Below are 17,823 nucleotides of genomic sequence, written 5' to 3'. Positions count from 1 at the left end.
TGACCGGGTTGCGTCCCGTAATCCCAGGCCTAGGCCCATGAACTACAGAGTCGCGTGAGTGAGCAGCTCTCCTGCCTTCTTAAGTAGAGAGTACACGTTGCGTCCCGTAATCCCAGGCCTAGGCCCATGAACTACAGAGTCGCGTGAGTGAGCAGCTCTCCTGCCTTCTTAAGTAGAGAGTACACGTCGTATTGCTTTGTTGATCATGTATGAACTGAACTCTTCTATAGCAAGCTTCACTCTGAGATTATTCCCAAATCCCCAATTCCATCTTGAATCCCATTATCCTAGGTTCTAGTTCGTTACATCAGGGACGAGTAGTGCTCGGGATCAAAAGGAAAATCTCGCCCATGGGACAAGCACAGTCCCTAACCTTTCCCAAGGAATGCCTCTCCTTGCTTGTCCCCCCTCATCCGGCTAGGACGAAGAGGGAAGTGACCCTCCACACGGGCCTAGTTCTTTAGAAAACCCGACAAAGACAAGACCCAACAAACCAAAATTTTGACTAAAAACAAATTAAAATCAATCAACTGGAAATTAGCAAAAATAAAATTCTAAGTGGATATTAGCAAAAATAAAATTCTATGGTGAACACAAGCTGAAAATTAGCAAAAATGTAATTCTAAGGTGAACAAAAAAAATAAAATGTATAGCGTGTACTGCCCACCACACTTCGTCTTTCATAAGACTAGTTCAAAAGGAACGGAACCAACTAGTGAGAGGACATAAAATACAATATGAGGATAAACTACTGAGAGGACTATAATAAGCTCCAAAAGAATATGCATTATAAGATTTCACGATAAAACAATATGAGATGGTAAAGCCATGATACAGCAATGCAAATACAAGAAAACTGATAATCGTTCTCCCCACAGCTCAAACCAACAAAAAATACAGTTTCAACACATGCACTTCTTTGAAACCCAAGCACCACACTCGATGCACTTCACTCCTGTGGCCAATTCACATGTCTCATGGACACACGTCATGGCAAGTTCTCGTTAGCCTCGCGCATGATCCGGAAGGGTTCAAAACATTATTGACGTCCAACAAGAATCTACACAGGAGCCCAAAAAGAAACAAATTCACTAAACAATCAAGAATAAGATACGTGCAGCCATTAACCAATACCAAATTGTAGCAACCTGTGTGCCCCCTCTCACTAGTCATCTAGGTAGTAGTAGGACCCTGCATTCTTTTGTTCTCTGTCCTTAGTAGATTCCAGTTTGTTGATTCGTGGCCTGTAGTTGGTCGGGTCTCTTCTAAATGTAATGTCAAGATGCTATCAGAAAACAACAACAAAAACAAAAGGGAAATTAGCATCCCAAAAACACTACTGTAATGTTTGCATATGCAAATCTAGAATTGGAGAATCCTACTGAAAGTTAATCTTACAGAAAGCTGCATGCTTACAACTCAACCAGAGATGGAAGATTCGATTACTACTTCCTGCATTCTGGTTTATTATCCCACAAGTATTTTTATTTCAAATTTTGACCATACATTTAAATAATAAAATACTCCACCTAGGAATCCTTTTTTCTCCTTTTTTTATGTAGCAAAAGTAGTATCATTAGAAACTTGTAAGTAATAAGACCCTACATCCTGTAGGAATCCTTTTTCTCCTCTTTTTTTTTTTGAGTTTTTTCCAGCCTCTTCCTAATCTATATAGAAGATACATGTAATTCTGGGCAGTAGAGGGGGTACAATTTCTGGGTAGGTTTTGCTACGAGCAATCAACCGCCATAGAATCAGATATTTAATTATTTATAGCTCGGTTCTCGACGTGTCGAGTGCTCTCTACAAGAGACCCGTCAAACACCGCCGCCCACCACAACAGCATCAACGCTGTGTCGCTGCTCATGCACCGTAAGGCCTATAAAAGCCCTCCTCCCCATCGCTCGAGTACCATCCCGGCCATCATTCACCACTTCCGTCGTTATCCTCCACACCTACTGTTGTTGATCTGTGCGTGAATTGCGTGGGAAATTTAGCTTTGGCATCCATCCATGCACACACCGTCGGGAGCCAAGTTGCTGCGCGCCGCTGTGCCGCCTCTCCATCCCAGCACCTGATCACCCGCCGAAGCCGTGTCCGCGCGCTGTCTAGCCATCCAGGAGACCGGTCGCCGATCACCACTCCGGTCGTTGTCCCTGTCCTCGACGGACGAAGCCCCACAGTTCGCAAGATCCGCACAGCCGCACCATCTGTTGTTGTTGCCTCGCGCTGTTTCTCCATTGGAGCCACACCAGCCAGCGGGGAGATAAGGTGGAAGCAGCGCCTCCTGACAGTTGCAGGCTGCTCAGCATCAGCGCTTACCGCCGCACAAATCGACACAGGGCACACCAACCCAGCGGTGGCCAACACGCGGCCAAGAACTCATCAGCAGTGCAGCAATAGCCACCAGGACGGACATGCACAACCCTTGGCAGCAGGTCGTTTCACCGGTGCTTATTTCGGTCGGACAACAAAAAGGTATCATTACTTTTTCATTCTTTGAAAGATCTATACCTAACATTTTTTTTCTTAAACATATGTGGACAGTTTGGCAGATAGATGAAGTTTGTGGCTCGCTGCCGCAGTTTTTGTTAGCTAACAAGTATTGACGGGTATTGGCAGAATATCAAGTAGTACCACCTTGCAAATAAAAATACGTGAATCAGTATAAGTATTCCATGGTTAATGGTCATGGCAACTTGGTGCAGGTTAAGGAATATAGAGGTGACTCATGTACTGCACCAAGAAAGTTAGAAGATCAGCTAGAGTATTTTCACTTATGTGGAGAGCCGTGTCCGGGTTGGCGACTTGGCGATATGCCGGTGATTGGCGACTTGCCGTCCTCTTCCTCCTGATTCTTGTTCTTGATTCTTCTTTGTTCTTTCTTCCTTTTCTGATTCCCAACTCTTCTCTGTTCTTTCTTCTCCAATCCTCTTGGTCCATCCAGATCTGAAAAATCATCTGTTCTCTGTTCCTCTCCACAGTTCGTAGAGGAAGAGGTCAAGATTGATTTTTGTCTCCCGGTTTAGATCAAATCCAATTTTCTGTGCTTTTGTGGGGATCTTCTCAAGCGTGCAGATTCCCTATTTATCCTGATCCTAGGTATTTATTCCTCTTGTTCGGTTGCCTCACGCAGTCTTCCATCGGTTGTGTCTTGTGTTAATCGCTAATCCGTCAGATCTGCTGCGAGCCGCCTCTGTAGCTTTTGATTCTCTTAGTCCTCCTGCTAATCACTATAGTTTTGCCGGTGTCTTGATCCGATGAGCTCATGTGCGGAAGTCTCATCTCCCGGTTGCTCTGCTTTCTTGTGGCGTGTTTGGGGTTTCTGCTTTTTGGTGGCGTTGGGGGCTCTGCTTTGCAGCGGCTGCGAACATCCACAGGCTGAGTATCAAGGGAGATGAAGCTGATAGAATGGAATTGTCGAGGAAAAGAAGGAGCAGGAGGCGGACTTAGGTGGTCAGGTGGACTCGAGCATGACTCAATATTTTTCTTACGCAGTGGCACGCGGCCCTAACTCAGGCGTCATGAGGGCCATAGCTTGGAATTGCCGAGGTATGGGCCGGGGCCTCGGCAATGATCGTATGCTCTTCTTGGCCAACTTAATTCGCTCCACGAAAGCTCAAGTAACATTTGTCTCAGAAATTAAATCTTCCAAAGTCCATTCTGTCGATCTTGCTAATAGGTTTGATGGCTTTGGCTCATGTGGGGTGATGAACTCAAAGTCACTGTTCATAGTGCTTCCTTCCACTATATATTAGCTAATGTAGTCCATCTAGCTTCTGGGGTCCAATTTTGCTTGATTTGTATGTATGGTGACCCATATCATAGGCAGACTAGTGCCATTTGGAGTCAAATTTCCACTTTTGTGTATGATAATCTGGGTATGCCCATGATCTGTATGGGAGATCTCAATGACATCTTGTATGATACAGATGGATGTAATGGCACTGTGAATTACTTTCGTATGAATGCTTTTCGTTCTCTTGTTAAAAATTATGGGTTTTTTTACATAGGTTTTAGTGGTCCGGCGTATACTTGGCGTGGCAATCAGCACACTTCTAAACCCATTTATCGTCGTCTTGATCATTGTTTGGTCAATGCAGAGTGGTGCATGCACTACCCTAATACTAAAGTTCTTAATCTGCCTATTATTCTCAGTGATCATGCTCCCATTTTAATGTCACAGAGGGAAACTTTGTTAAACCCAGACAAGCTTTTAAATTTGAGAATTGGTGGCTGATGGAAAAGGATTTTGCCAATTTTGCTAAATCTGCCTGGAACAATTGTTCTCTTACTTCTTTTGCAGCCAAGACTTCTTCTTTGGCAGGTTCACTTAAAGTGTGGTGCAGGAAAAAGAAGTCACTACAAAGTGATCTTTTGGAGCTAGAAGAACAGATCAATCAGCTGCAACAACTACCATCTCAACAGCAGGACCGTGCTCTTGAAGGTGCTCTCACGGTCAGGTATGAGCAGACTATTTCCAAGCTTAGGGTCAGTTCTTTTGGGCGGCTTAAAAAATAAGCTGCCTCTCCCCAGCTTAAAAAATAAGCCGCTCCCAAAATTCATGGAGGCTTCTAGATTAGTAATCCCATAACTAGTTCAGAAGCCCCAATAAATAAGGAAGGGGACTTATGACAAAAGCTAGGGAGGAGGCGACTTATTTTTTAAGCCGCCAAAAGAATTGGCCCTTAATCACTTTTACAAGCAACGCAGCAAGAAAAATTGGGTTGGGGCTAGAGACCGTAATACTAAGTTTTTCCACCAGGCTGTTGTTAAACGTAGGAAGCGTAATACTATTTGTTCTATTAAGGATGAGAACAACATGCTGCATTTCAAACCTACGGCTATCACTAATACGTTTGTCAATTATTTTCGATATATTTTCTCCTCTCCTAATAATAATGCTGATAGACCTCATGAGTTCACTCAATGGCCTAATGATACTTTGGATCCAACTTATTCTCTTCCTAACAAACATGAGGTTTTGCACATTCTTAAAGACATGAAGTTAAATGCTTCTTCAGGGCCTGATGGTTTCAATGTTGAATTTTACTTGGCTGCTTGGGATTGGATAGGGGATGAGGTTACTCAGCTTGTGGTCAATTTGTATCATACTGCTGTTTTGCCTCCTCACATTAATGATACAAATATTGCTTTCATTCCAAAGAAATTGGTTCCCCAAGTCCCTATGGACTATCGTCCTATAAGTCTTTGCAATGTTGTTTACAAAATTATTGCAAAGTCGCTTGCTAACAGGATTAAACCTCACCTTCCTAATTACATAGATCCAGCTCAGCAAGCTTTTATTGAAGGTAGAAGAATTAGTGACAACATCATTATTGCCCAAGAAATTACTCACTCTTTCTCTTTGAAATCTTGGAAACATAATGCTTTCATGCTTAAAATTGATCTTGCTAAAGCGTTCGATCATCTTGAATGGAGTTTCATTGTTTCTGCGCTTACACATAAAGGGCTGCATAGTCATTTTATAAATTTAGTTCATGCATGCATCTCTTCGCCCACGTTTTCTGTTGTTATTAATGGTCAACCATCTCATAAGTTTAAAAATTCTCGGGGTATTCGACAAGGTTGTCATATGTCTCCTTATTTATTTGTCCTTGCTATTAATGAATTGTCCATTGCTCTTAATGAGGCTCTTGCAGCTCATCATCTTCAGGGCATTTCCCTTGGACCAAACTGCCCCTCCATTCACTCTATCCTTTTTGCAGATGACTTGTTGGTTTGTGGACAGGCCACTCTTCAGGAGGCTACCACTATGGCTAATCTGATTCATCAATTTTGTGCTATTTCTGGACAAATTCCGAACTGGACCAAATCTGCCATTCTTTTCAGCACTCATGTTCCTTCTAATATTGTGCAAGATATTAAGCAAATTTTCCCTGTTTCTTCCTTGGATGCTAATTTTACCCATCTTGGTCACCCGCTGGTTCTTCCTGCTAAAAACAGGGTTGTTGCCTATAACTTTGTTCTCGATAAATTCTTGAATAAGTTGCCTTCCTATAAAGCCAACATGCTTTCTCATGCTGCCCGTCTTGAGTTGATTCGTTCTGTTTTTTCGGCCATCCCTGTTTATTATATGGCTAATATCTTGTTCACGAAGAAATTCATTGCTAAACTTACGGCTATTATTAGAAATTTCTGGTGGACAGGTATTAGAGAAAATGACTCTACAAAGAGCCTTTGTCTTAGGGCATGGAAAGACATTTGCAATTCTAAAGATGAAGGAGGTCTGGGCATAAGGAATTTAAAGGCCATCAACGAAAGTCTTCTTCTAGCAGCTGCTTGGAGGTTAGCTAAATCTCACTCTTCTCATTTGTATCTTGTGCTCAAAGCAAAATATTTCCCAGTTGCTTCCATTTGGACAGCCACTGCTACTCCTCCAAAGTCTGCCTTTTGGGCTTCTATTCTAAAAATGTTACCCAAGCTTAGAACTCATTGTTTTTATCAAATTATGCAAGGTAACATTTCCATTTGGAGCATGCCTTGGTGTACTAATTGGAGTTCAATCCATGATCACCTTATACCACAACAATCTGGTTTTCTGTATCCTGCTTTGGTTAAAGATCTTTGGCTTCCAGGAAAAGATTTGGAATCATGCTCTTATTTTCTCGCTTTTCCAACAACCCATGGCTTCTGCTATTGTTCAAACTGATATTGTTGATGATAATGTTCCAGATTTGCTTTGTTGGGATCTTACTCCTAATGGCATTTGTTCGTCCAAATCTGCTTACAAACTGTGTTTGCAAGAAATCCATTCTAATCCTAGACATGCCCCTAGTGTTGTTCCTTCGGTATTAAAAGATCTTAAATTGTTTTAGAAACAAAAAAACATTCTCCCTAGGGCGCAAACTTTTGCCTGGAGACTTCTAAGAAATGCTTTGCCTACGGGATTGCGCGCTGGTCGTTTCTCAATTCACATTTCTCAGATGTGTTGCCGATGTGGTCAGCAAGAGGATGAGTTTCATCTCTTTTTTCTTTGCCACTTTGCTCGTGCAGCCTGGTTCTCCTCTCCTTGGTTTCTTAAAGCGGATGTTTTACTTCAAGGACATTCTACGATGCATTCAGTGCTTACATCCCTCATTCAGATGAGGCATCCACATGGTTCTATTCCAAATATTCTTAATTTTCTGTGGTGCCTTTGGAAAGCTCGCAATGATTTTCTTTTTGATCGACAGAAAGCTCTTCCTTATCAAGTTAACATTGCAACGGTTGCTTTGAATTTGGACTCTGATGATGTTCTTTCAAGTCTTTCTAATAAGCAACAACAGATTCAACATCATCTTGCTAACAATCAGCTTCCTTTGCAAGGTACCATGCTCAAGTCTGATTTGTTAATTGTCGGAGCGAAATTTTTTTCTGATGCAGCTTTCAGAACAAAGAAAGTCCCTGGTCTTCCACCAGATGAAGTTGCCACAGGTGTTGGAATTTACATCTCAATTCCATTTGCTCAAGGAGAAATCAATGTTCAGATTCAGGCCTCGGCAACATCTACTTCCACTCCTTTACAAGCTGAAGCCATTGCTCTTTCTTCTGCTGCTTATATAGCCTCTCAGCTTAATGTTGTTCATCCAATTTTTTTGACTGATTGTCTTTCTCTTGCCAAGTATGCTGCTCTGAGAAACACCTTGGACTGCTCTATTCCTTGGAACATTAGAAAGGATCTGGCCATTTTTCTCAAGCAAACTGCTTCCTTGCATCCGAAGGTGTTTCATATTTCTAGAGAGATTAATAGTATTGCACATAATCTTGCTCAACAGGTTTTTAGATCCACTGGTAATACTCAAGTTTGTTGCTTTGCTCGAACTCATTCTCCTAGATCTTGCCATGTTGTGCCTCTCCTATCAAAATTTCAAATTCCAGGTGTTAAACTACATACTGTGCACTGCTATTAGTATTTGGTCTCCTCACTATTAGCTTCTTTTCCTGTGCAAGCTGCTCTGTCATGTTTGTTTTTTCAGATTTTCATCTACAGGGCTCTTAGAACTATGCTGGACTTGGACTGTTGGAGATGCAAAGTATTTCTTCTTTGTTTTGCAGGTTGTGCGCATCTATGGGATGCTGAAGGAAGTTTCTCTCTTACAGGTCTGGCTTGCTGTAACTGCTCTTTTCGGCGCATGCATGCAAGCTTCTTATGTTTCAGAAAACACGGTAACAACTCTCATAGGTAAGAATGAATTTCCCTGGACTGTACCTATTCTATCTTTTTCAGTTTTATATAGCACAATTAGATATGCACATGGTTCAAAGTTAGTTGTACTATTTACTCAGGATGGGAATGGGCCAGACCGCTCCGGCCCAGACCTGGTCCCTGCAGGCCCCTCTATTCTCTTCAGGGACATAGAGCCGACCCAATGGTCCAATACCAAGTTGCCTCATGTCCATCCCATTTTAATAGTATAATGTACAAAAGCAAAGAGCATTTACACAACAACTTGTTTCAACTAGCATCATTTATCTGTAGGAATTTTTAGTAAGTTAAGATATTTAGAATTTATTTGTTCAATGAAAAAAAGAATATATGCACCTTCGTTTCTATTTCTACCACGAACCGTTTGCACCATACGGTAGCATTTTGTAACTCTGAAACAAAAGTGGTCTTGGGTCATTAGTTTGAAATTTTCATACAAGCACAAGGGTAACAACCTAACAAAGGCATGTGCATCATAACGGCAGACTACAGCCTTGGGCAACTAAATTAGGGTCGACCCGTTTGTCCCGGTGGACCGGTGATGACCGGCTCCCCTGGCCCAATTTTCTTATGAAGTCGGCCCACAAGACCCATCGGCTTTGTTATGGGCAGGGCCGGACCAATGTCCCAATGGGTAACATCGACCCATTCACATCATGACTATTTACTTTGTAGTGTGCTCTTTCTGATTTAGTCACACTTGTTTCTTTTAAATCAGGAACATGCTACCCTTAGGTCTGAATTCTGAAGGGGAAATTCGTGATGTGAATGGGGAATTTGCTATCGTATGATGTTGTTTAATTTAATGCAAACGACTGACAATGTTCATTGTTGAGTTTCTTCTATCACTATGCAAAATGAAACACGGCAGGTGAAATCATGGCATTTATTCTTGATTTTTGCTAAGTGTAATTATTGAGTTATAAGATTTTGATGCCAATGTAATTGAAATGCTGCTAAAATGTTCTCCTAGTTGATGATTTAATATGGTGGCGGAAAAGATAATCAATATAGGTTTTGCTCAACGAAGTCATTTTTCCATGTGCCACCGCCTCTTTGCGATCTGGATCCAACACAAGTTACAGGAGGTTCATTCAACTACCACAAGTTGTGATGCGCATTCAACTATTACATTTTCATTGTAAACAAAATTATGTGATCCATGTGTATATGTATACATCATATCCAAACGCAGGTCAAGATGTGGCACTTGGGGGGTTTCAGTTCTGGAACACTTTTAGAATTATGAGCATTGTTCCTATGGGCTGCATTATTTGTTGCTCCTTCAAAGCGTTTAGGTAATAGTATAGTTTGTAAACTCTGTTTAATATTGTGCCATCATTTTTACAAGTTTAGCCTTGATGTGCACAAATATGCTTAAATGCTGCAGCTCACATTTATGTGTTGCTGTACATGGAAGTCTATGATATGGAGTAGGTAAACATATATTTTGAAAAGTTTGCTGCTGTTTTTCTATACACTTTTGTGGCTCTATATATTGTTCCTAAATCAAGCTTATAGAGGTAACTATGATACAATATATTAAAACCCAAATAATGGCCTCCAGAAACTACCTAACACCTGCATATTTATTCGTTACGCATACATGTTGATAAAGACAAGAGAAGATGTAAATATAAACTTCCATGACTGAATAGGAGGTTAGACAAGTACAATTTTATGCAAAATATGAAAATCAACACAAAATCTACCAGCGAGGTACACAAACAGACTAGTTTCCACTAGGAATCCAACTATATTTTTTATGGCATATCATTTCTATTTTGCAGTCAAACCTATGGTCAAAGGTTGACCCAAAATACGAGGAGGGCTAATAAACCGAGACGGAGGAAGTATAGTACTCCCTCTGTGAAGAAATATAAGCAGGGAGTATCTTGTAAATATTTATTACCCTGCACTTACCGATAAGAATTTATTCATCCCAGATACCAAAGACTGTGGTGCATTGGCAGTACAGTCAATAGAAGCAAGTCCCTCATAAACAATAACCTTGTCCGCTAAGTAGGTTGCCATAATGAAATCATGCTCCACAATAAATGCAGTTTTCTTTGCATGAAGGATGAATCTTTTGATAACCTTCGAGGCAACAATACGCTGCTCTGAATCGAGATATGCACTTGGCTCATCAATTAAATAAATATCTGCAGGCTGAACAGCCACAAAGTTGGTATCAATAAGCTGACAGGACGTATGTTCTTGGCCCCATTAAATATTACTCCCTCCATCACAAAATATAGTACATATTAGATTTTTTCCAAGTCAAATCTTGTAAACCTTGACCAAGTTTATAGAAAAATTGAAATTTATCAACATCTAGAATGCCAATTCAACACCATTGGATTCATCATGAAGTATAAATTGCATATGGTATACATTTGATATTGTAGATATAGATGGTTTTCCTTATAAACATGGTCAAAGTTTGCGAAGCCTGACTTTTGGTAAAACCAATGTGGACTATATTATGGGGTGGAAGGAGTACCGTTTAGGAAAATCGTTTTCACACATGAGCCAAGGACTGTGTTGATATTTAGACATGCTAAAGATCACACTAAAGCAGGGTGAAGCATCACAAATAGATTATGGACCATATATTATCTTTGTGCTTGATACAATATCCAAAATCTTACTCAACCATAAAAGCAGAGCGAGAAAGGAGTCTTAAAAAACTAAATGGAAAATATACATTTAGTATATTGAACATTTAAAAACAATACAAGATGAGAAGCCTTCAGAAGTTCAAAACCATATGATGCAAAAAAGAATTGCTTTATCCCGTACAAAGTTTGAAGTGGAAGAAGAAAATACCTTTCCAAGGCACAAACATAATGCTACTCTCTGGAGCTCTCCACCTGATAAATTAATAACTTCCTGGTCCATGAGTTGCTCAATTTGTAGTGGTTTCATAACATCAGATACAAACTGAGGATGAGTATATGAATCGCGTATTTTCGAATGAAGCAAGTGCCTCACTGGATGCTGGAATTTTGGGCTGATCTTTTGAGGCTTGTAGGACACATTGAATTCAGGAATTTCAACCTCGGTTCCTTCCATGGTATCTGGCTTCAACAACCCGGCCTGTCCAGTCACAACAAGAAAGTATGATGCAACTGCTTCATCAATTCAGTAAATTACATCGTGTACTATTTTAGCCAGATAAGCTTCACATGATTTGAGCCATGTAACAGTAAATTTCTTATAAAATCATAAGTATACAATACAGTACCATCAGAAAGACAGGGTATCCTCGATTTCTTAAGGTAAAATTCACACCTTTAAATAGCCGATATCAATAGATTAAATGTTGCACCCCGCTTTATAGAGAAGAGTAAACTGCATTCATCTTAGATGAACATTTTCAAACAGCAACAACAAAGCCTTTTAGTCCCAAACAAGTTGGGGTAGGCAAAATACTGCACCCCTTGAGAACAGCAACATACTAAATTGTATACATTGGGTTTGAAGCACCACCAAACTAAATTGTGTTAACAATATCCAATAGGAATCTTGATTCGGTAGTACTTAGTTGACTTTCAGAGTACTACACTACTAGGGAGTTAACACAAGTTTTAATAGTGGCAAAGAAAAAACTAGACATATTCTGCACTTGTTGAAATTTCAACCTTGAAATGGATAGTCGTGATTTTTTCTATATAGTGTCAAGCTCAGTGTCCGTAATGGTAAGAAACTAAAGAGCCAAAGGTTCTCATATCATTTCAAATACTAGCACTACTTACAAGGTTTGCAAGATAAGAATAAGGTGAGAGAGGGAAGTAGGGCGGAGGGAGGGGAGAGAGAGAAAGATGTACCAGCATTCTGATGAATGTAGTTTTCCCTGTGCCGTTCTCACCAAGCATCACAACAATCTGAGAATCAGTGAATTCACCCTCAACAACAGAGAGCTTGAAATTTCCCTGTGTTTTGCTCATGGTAGGGTACTTGTACCGCTGGTACGTAGCAACTTCCTCTGCGCTTTCCTGGGTCTCCGCAATCTAACAGGACCATACTAAAATAAGACAAAGGTTTCATAACTGAACAAGTATTTCAAATCCTATGAGCCAATGTTACCTTAAATGTAAGAGATTCATCTCGAAACCGAAGGTTTTCTGTTGGAACAAATCCAGCCAGGAAAATATTGATACCTTCTCGGACAGAAAATGGTAACGTAACTACACCGTAAGCACCTGGCTTCCCATATAAGCAGCAAATAAAGTCGGACAAGTAATCTAAGACACTCAAGTCATGTTCGACAACAATGACATAGCTGAAAACAAATCAGAGAACACTTCATAACAAATTTCTTGAAGCTTTTAGTCAAAAGATCCAAAAGATAATTAGGATAACAAATGATGCATTACCTGTTTGATCTAAGCAAAGACCTAATGACTCGGGCAGCCTTAAGCCTCTGTTTAACGTCCAAATAACTTGATGGCTCATCAAACATGTAAATTTCCGCACTTTGTACAGCAACAACTGCTATTGCAAATCTCTGAAGCTCGCCACCAGACAGATCTCCTACATTTCTGTCAATAACTTGGTTCAATTCAAGGTCAACGCACAGCTCATTTTTCATATCCCGCTCATCTTTCTGCTCAAGTACTTGCCCTACATTTCCTTGAACAGCTTTTGGAATATGGTCGACATACTGTGGCTTGATGATTGCCTATAGAATATGGGGGGCAGAGATAGAATGCACAGTATCAGAAGCGTTCAACAGCATAAGACAGATGCAAAATCATACACTGGAACAGCCTATTCAAAAATGTCTGAGTACTAGGTACTTCCTCCGTCCAGGATTGAAGGGCCGGCGCACCATACGGCGTCCATATTTGTTAGGCCATTTGCTTTTATAGCGCTGTGTTTCTCTGGTGATCTGTTGCTAGTCCCATGTGATGATTGGACATGCATACACATGCAAGCTAGGGGAGAGAAATAGGCTGCTGCTGCATGCATGCTATTGACTGGGGCACGCAAGCAGGAGAGCGACCGCATGCAGACTTGGGGGAGAGATCAAAGGACTATGCAATTAAGATGGCTGAGTCCCTTGGTCCTATAGAACTGGGCATCCAGACCAATAAACTCGGACGTAAGGAGTATTTGGTATGTCAGTAACTACAATATGGTGACAACCCCAAGACTTGAATAATCTCAGACTATCTATATGTGTATAGTCAAACTATTCAGATGCATTACAAAAAAATTCTTAGCACACGTGGAAAGTGATTATAAGCTGGATATCAAGAGCTTGTTGAAAACACGTATTAACAAGCCCTGCATGAATTACAAGGACGATAAGTAAAAAGTAGAACCTTCAGGTTATCCTCCAATATGCGCGTAAAATAGTTCTGAAGTTCAGACCCACGGAAATATGTAAGGATCTCTTGCCAGTCAGGTGGATTCTGCAAGAGAAGATCTATGAATAACCATCTGTTGTGCAGGGAGTTAAGGGGCTCCCCCAATCTAAGAAACCAGTTGAAACCAACCATCAGACAGGAATCAGAGAAGAGATACTGAACATACTTTGAATCGTCCCAGATTGGGCTTCAGCTTGCCAGCTAAGACTTTAAGTGCTGTTGACTTCCCAATTCCATTGGTTCCAACAAGACCCAAAACTTGACCAGGTCTTGGAACAGGCAACCTGCAAACTCTAAATTATTACTTCTTCGAAAGGGCAGCCTCAACCCAGATTAAATAACACACAAATACCAAAAAACAATACACATCCATACAACAACGCTGCGTTTGGATGTCTGTAATGAGGCCCTGAATTGGATTTGGTATTCCCGAATTTCCAATTCAGCTGTTTGGCATGCACATGGAAACAGCAGTCTGAAATAAAATGAATACAGCACCGAAATCGCTAGCCCTCCCAACGTTTCCGAGCTCAACCCCTCCGATTTGGTTGGACATCGTCCATCCCACAAAAAATAACGATTCAATTTTTATTTCTTCCCTCGCTTGACCAAGGAAACAGCGGCCCCCCGCGTGACCTGAGAGGACCCCGACAGCGGGGAAGCCCTCCGACGGCGGTGGCCAGTCCTCGCCGGCCCTCCGGCACCTGAATCCCCGCCACCTCAGCTCATCCCCCTCCTCCAATGGATGCCTCATCTCCCCCTCCGGCTCGGATCTCGTCATGGAGTTGCAGTGGCCATCCGTCAGGACTAGCAAGCCATGGCCGCCGCCGGCGGCGGCGCTGCCGATCCCGCCGTCACCACCTCCATCCCCACCTGCACGCATTGGTAACCATCCAATCTCTCGCGATTCGTCCCTTGTTTGTTTCTTCTTTGCTGCTGGTTACGAGTTGCCAAAATAAAAATATTGCAATATTGCTCACGTCCTTTCAATCTGGCTATCTCTTCAGTCGTTACTAATTCACTAATTCATCAGTTGGTGGTCGAATGCACATTACCCAGCCATGTACTGTCAAGTGTCAACTGCAGGAACAGATTTCATGGTGCTTGCTCTCTTATGACACTGCAGGAAATTTTGTTTGTTTCATATAATCATCCAGTCCAAATTTAGTTTCTCTTCACCGTATTGCTAGATGAGATTAGTAACAGAAGGATTGATTGTTAAATTTTGATGGGTGGATTGATTCTTAATTATGTGTGGAACTTATGGCTCTGCTTTGGCTGGTTGCTTTTCATAAGAGACATATTGTACAAATTTTGATATTATGTGTGGAACTTATGATTCTGCTTTGACGGGTGGATTGATTCTTAATTTTGTGTGGAACTTATGATTCTTAATTATGTGTGGAACTATAATTATGTGTGGAAATTATAGTCACAAATTGTACAAATTTCGATTTGATACATATAGAACAAGGCACTATGCAATTCCATAGTTTGCCATCCAAACAAGATTTGGTATTGAAACCTCACTGGGATTCCATGAGCCAATTCCATGAGCATCGAAACAAGCGAAATAGTATTCATGTCCATTACAGTTTCCCCACTGAATTGGTATTGAAACCAATTCAATACGGAGGCCTTTAATACAGACATCCAACCGCAGCGCGAGGCTCTTTGATTAAAAAAGTACCTGTGCAATTTGAAGGTATTCGGTCCATAGCGATGGGTAGTATCTTTCTCCAAATCTTTTGGAAGATTGATGATTTCAATGGCATCAAAAGGGCATTTCTGCATCAAGTATTACAGCAGAAGTGAGAAGATTATAGTAACACTATGAAAAATCATACATCTTAATTGCAGTATTAAATGACAAGCATACCTTAACACAAATACCACAACCAATACACAGCTCTTCAGAAATGAATGCAAGTTTGGCCACTGGACTAACTTCAATGCAAAGCTTTCCTGTACAATAAGACAGTTAATTGTCATAACCACAGCAGCACTTTAGCTAGGAAACCCTCTAGCATGCATAACACATCAACGTGCTTGGTAATGTTAGGGAAAGGGGATGGGAGTTTAGATGTGGGAGTTTGTTGGGGGAGTAGGCTTGGGAAATTGATTATTACTCTAAAACCCACGTTTGGTGTGAGGTGAGATTTAGAGCCTGTTCGGATGCACTCCGCTCCTGGAGCGGGCGGAGTGGCGTCGAACGCTACCGCTCCTCAGAGTAGACGGAGTGGAGCGGAGCTGGATGCAGTTCAATCCGGCGGAGTGGCTAATACCGAGCTCCGCGGGCGACTCCCTGTGCCAGCTCGATCCAATTTCTTTCTCTCTCACAGCGATTCGGCGCCACCCATTAGCGTTGTTCCTGGCGGGCTCGCCGTCCACGCCACGACGTGCTCCCGGAAGGCCGCGTCCGTGTGCGCCACACCACATCAGCGAGCTCAGGCGGCCGCGCCCGCCGCGTCCCCGGCCTGTTCCTGAAGTGCCGCCAGTGACTCCGCCGAGAAGTGCAGCACGTGCCCGCGCAGCGGCGTCCGTGCCGGCCTCTGGATGAGCTTTGACAGGTCCGCGCATGGCAGCATGATCGTCACCAGCGCCATGCCGCCGTCGGGCGACCAGCGCTGGAACAAGCCTTTGGCGCGATGCTGGAGCTTCCGGAGGCGCCAGGCTGACGTGCGTGATCTCGACCAGCGCGTTGAGGAATCCCCAGAAGGCGGCCGTTCCGTCGGCCAGTGCGTGGTTGCAGACGAAGCCGACGAAGACGCCGCCGGCGAGCTGCGTGACCTGCACGGTGAAGAGCGGGAGCTGCTGGCCGTCATAGTTGACGGCGTCATTGAGCGGGAAGAAGACCTCGAGGACCTACAGGACGTCCACGCCAGGAGGAACGACGTCGGCGACCGTGACGCGGCGGCCGGCGACGACGTGGAGGAGCTCGACGGCCCCTGCACCCTTATGATCGATCGTGTATGGACTTTGGAGTGGAGTCCGTTGCCAAACGTCTTGTCAACTCTCGATTTTCATTGGAGGAGCCATCAGTCAAGGAGCTGGGAGTGGAGTCAGAGATTTGAAGGAGTGGAGTGCATCCGAACAGGGCCTTAGTTCGAATTTTGGGAATTGGGCTCCTTAATTCCCTTTCCCCCTTTCCTCCTCAACTCCCTTGCCACCGGCCAAATAATGGATTATATGTTTCAATACCCCCAAAACACTCATTCCCTAACACTAAATCCCCTCAACCAAACACACTGTAAGCACCAAAAGGGGAAATGGAGAATTGTTGCAGCCACAATAAGCGCTATAAATGTGGACACTGATCCTTGTTCATAGACTACAATAACAAACAAATGGCAACATGTATGAGAAACTGAATCAAATCTTAAGCACGTAACAACGCTTCAGCAAGTTCGTAGCAACGATACTACAGCTGCCAAAACAAAAACGTGACCATGTTAAGCGATCCAATTCCCCAGATCCTGCTAGTACAAGGCACACACCAGTCAGCTTGAAATCAAAATCATCATATAAACAGATTGCCCCGTGGAAATGGGAAGCCACTGGGATCTACGCTTTGATTCGCCAATAGCACCGGCAGACAAATCGTAAGCCCACATCGATCAGACCCGCGAGTGTGGAGAGAGAGGCGAATTACCGGTCTTGACAACGGGGCAGCTCTTCTTGCACTCCTGGCGGCACTTCTTGGGCTTGCACTTATCCTCGCTCACGATCGCGATACGGGTCAAACGGTCCGCCATCTGCGGCGACTCTCCGTATTCGCCGCCCCGTCCAAAGAGATTTCCGCTGGAGGGGGCAGAGCGCTACCACAGGCGGCGGCACTAGAGTTAGGCGTGGAAGTGGCGGCGGGGAGAAGGGTATATCACTTTGGCTTTGGCTATGGAAGTGTTGTCGTACGCGCGCCGGTGGGCAGACCAACCAAAAAACCCTAGGCTCGAGTCCTCCAGCCGGACCCTCAAATTCGGCATCTCAATTATAGATTCGTGCCGGAGATTGAGGCCTCAGCGGTGACCGTCAGATCAAGAGGTGAATGGATTGGATCGCGCCATGGAACTCTGCGGTAGCGCCATGCAATTTTGTGCCGGTCCAGAGGTATTTTCGTCTTTTGCACTTGCACAGCCCAATCACTATGCCTTGATCCATCCCCGCACGACTTCCATGACCCCCTTTCTCCTCTCGCTCTCCTGACTCCCTCTCTCTCTCTCTTTCCACAGACCGGTATCG

General features: G+C 42.9%; 1 protein-coding gene across 1 annotated transcript; it reads right to left on the bottom strand.

Annotated features, from left to right (window-relative positions):
* Window positions 1-741: 741 nt before the first annotated feature.
* Window positions 742-17,527, bottom strand: LOC119285706 (ABC transporter E family member 2). Its single transcript, XM_037565034.1, has 12 exons — window positions 17,237-17,527; window positions 15,464-15,549; window positions 15,275-15,372; window positions 13,751-13,868; window positions 13,540-13,629; window positions 12,589-12,893; window positions 12,299-12,494; window positions 12,040-12,222; window positions 11,039-11,308; window positions 10,133-10,378; window positions 1,149-1,285; window positions 742-1,060 (listed from the first exon to the last, which is right to left on the bottom strand). The coding sequence occupies exons 1-11, from the start codon at window positions 17,337-17,339 to the stop codon at window positions 1,166-1,168; spliced, it is 1,815 nt and encodes a 604-aa protein (XP_037420931.1). The 5' UTR covers window positions 17,340-17,527; the 3' UTR covers window positions 742-1,060; window positions 1,149-1,165.
* Window positions 17,528-17,823: the final 296 nt, after the last annotated feature.

Source organism: Triticum dicoccoides, chromosome 4A, assembly GCF_002162155.2.
Source record: "Triticum dicoccoides isolate Atlit2015 ecotype Zavitan chromosome 4A, WEW_v2.0, whole genome shotgun sequence".
Classification (NCBI taxonomy): Eukaryota; Viridiplantae; Streptophyta; class Magnoliopsida; order Poales; family Poaceae; genus Triticum; species Triticum dicoccoides.
This window is presented reverse-complemented; position numbering and strand designations above follow the sequence as displayed.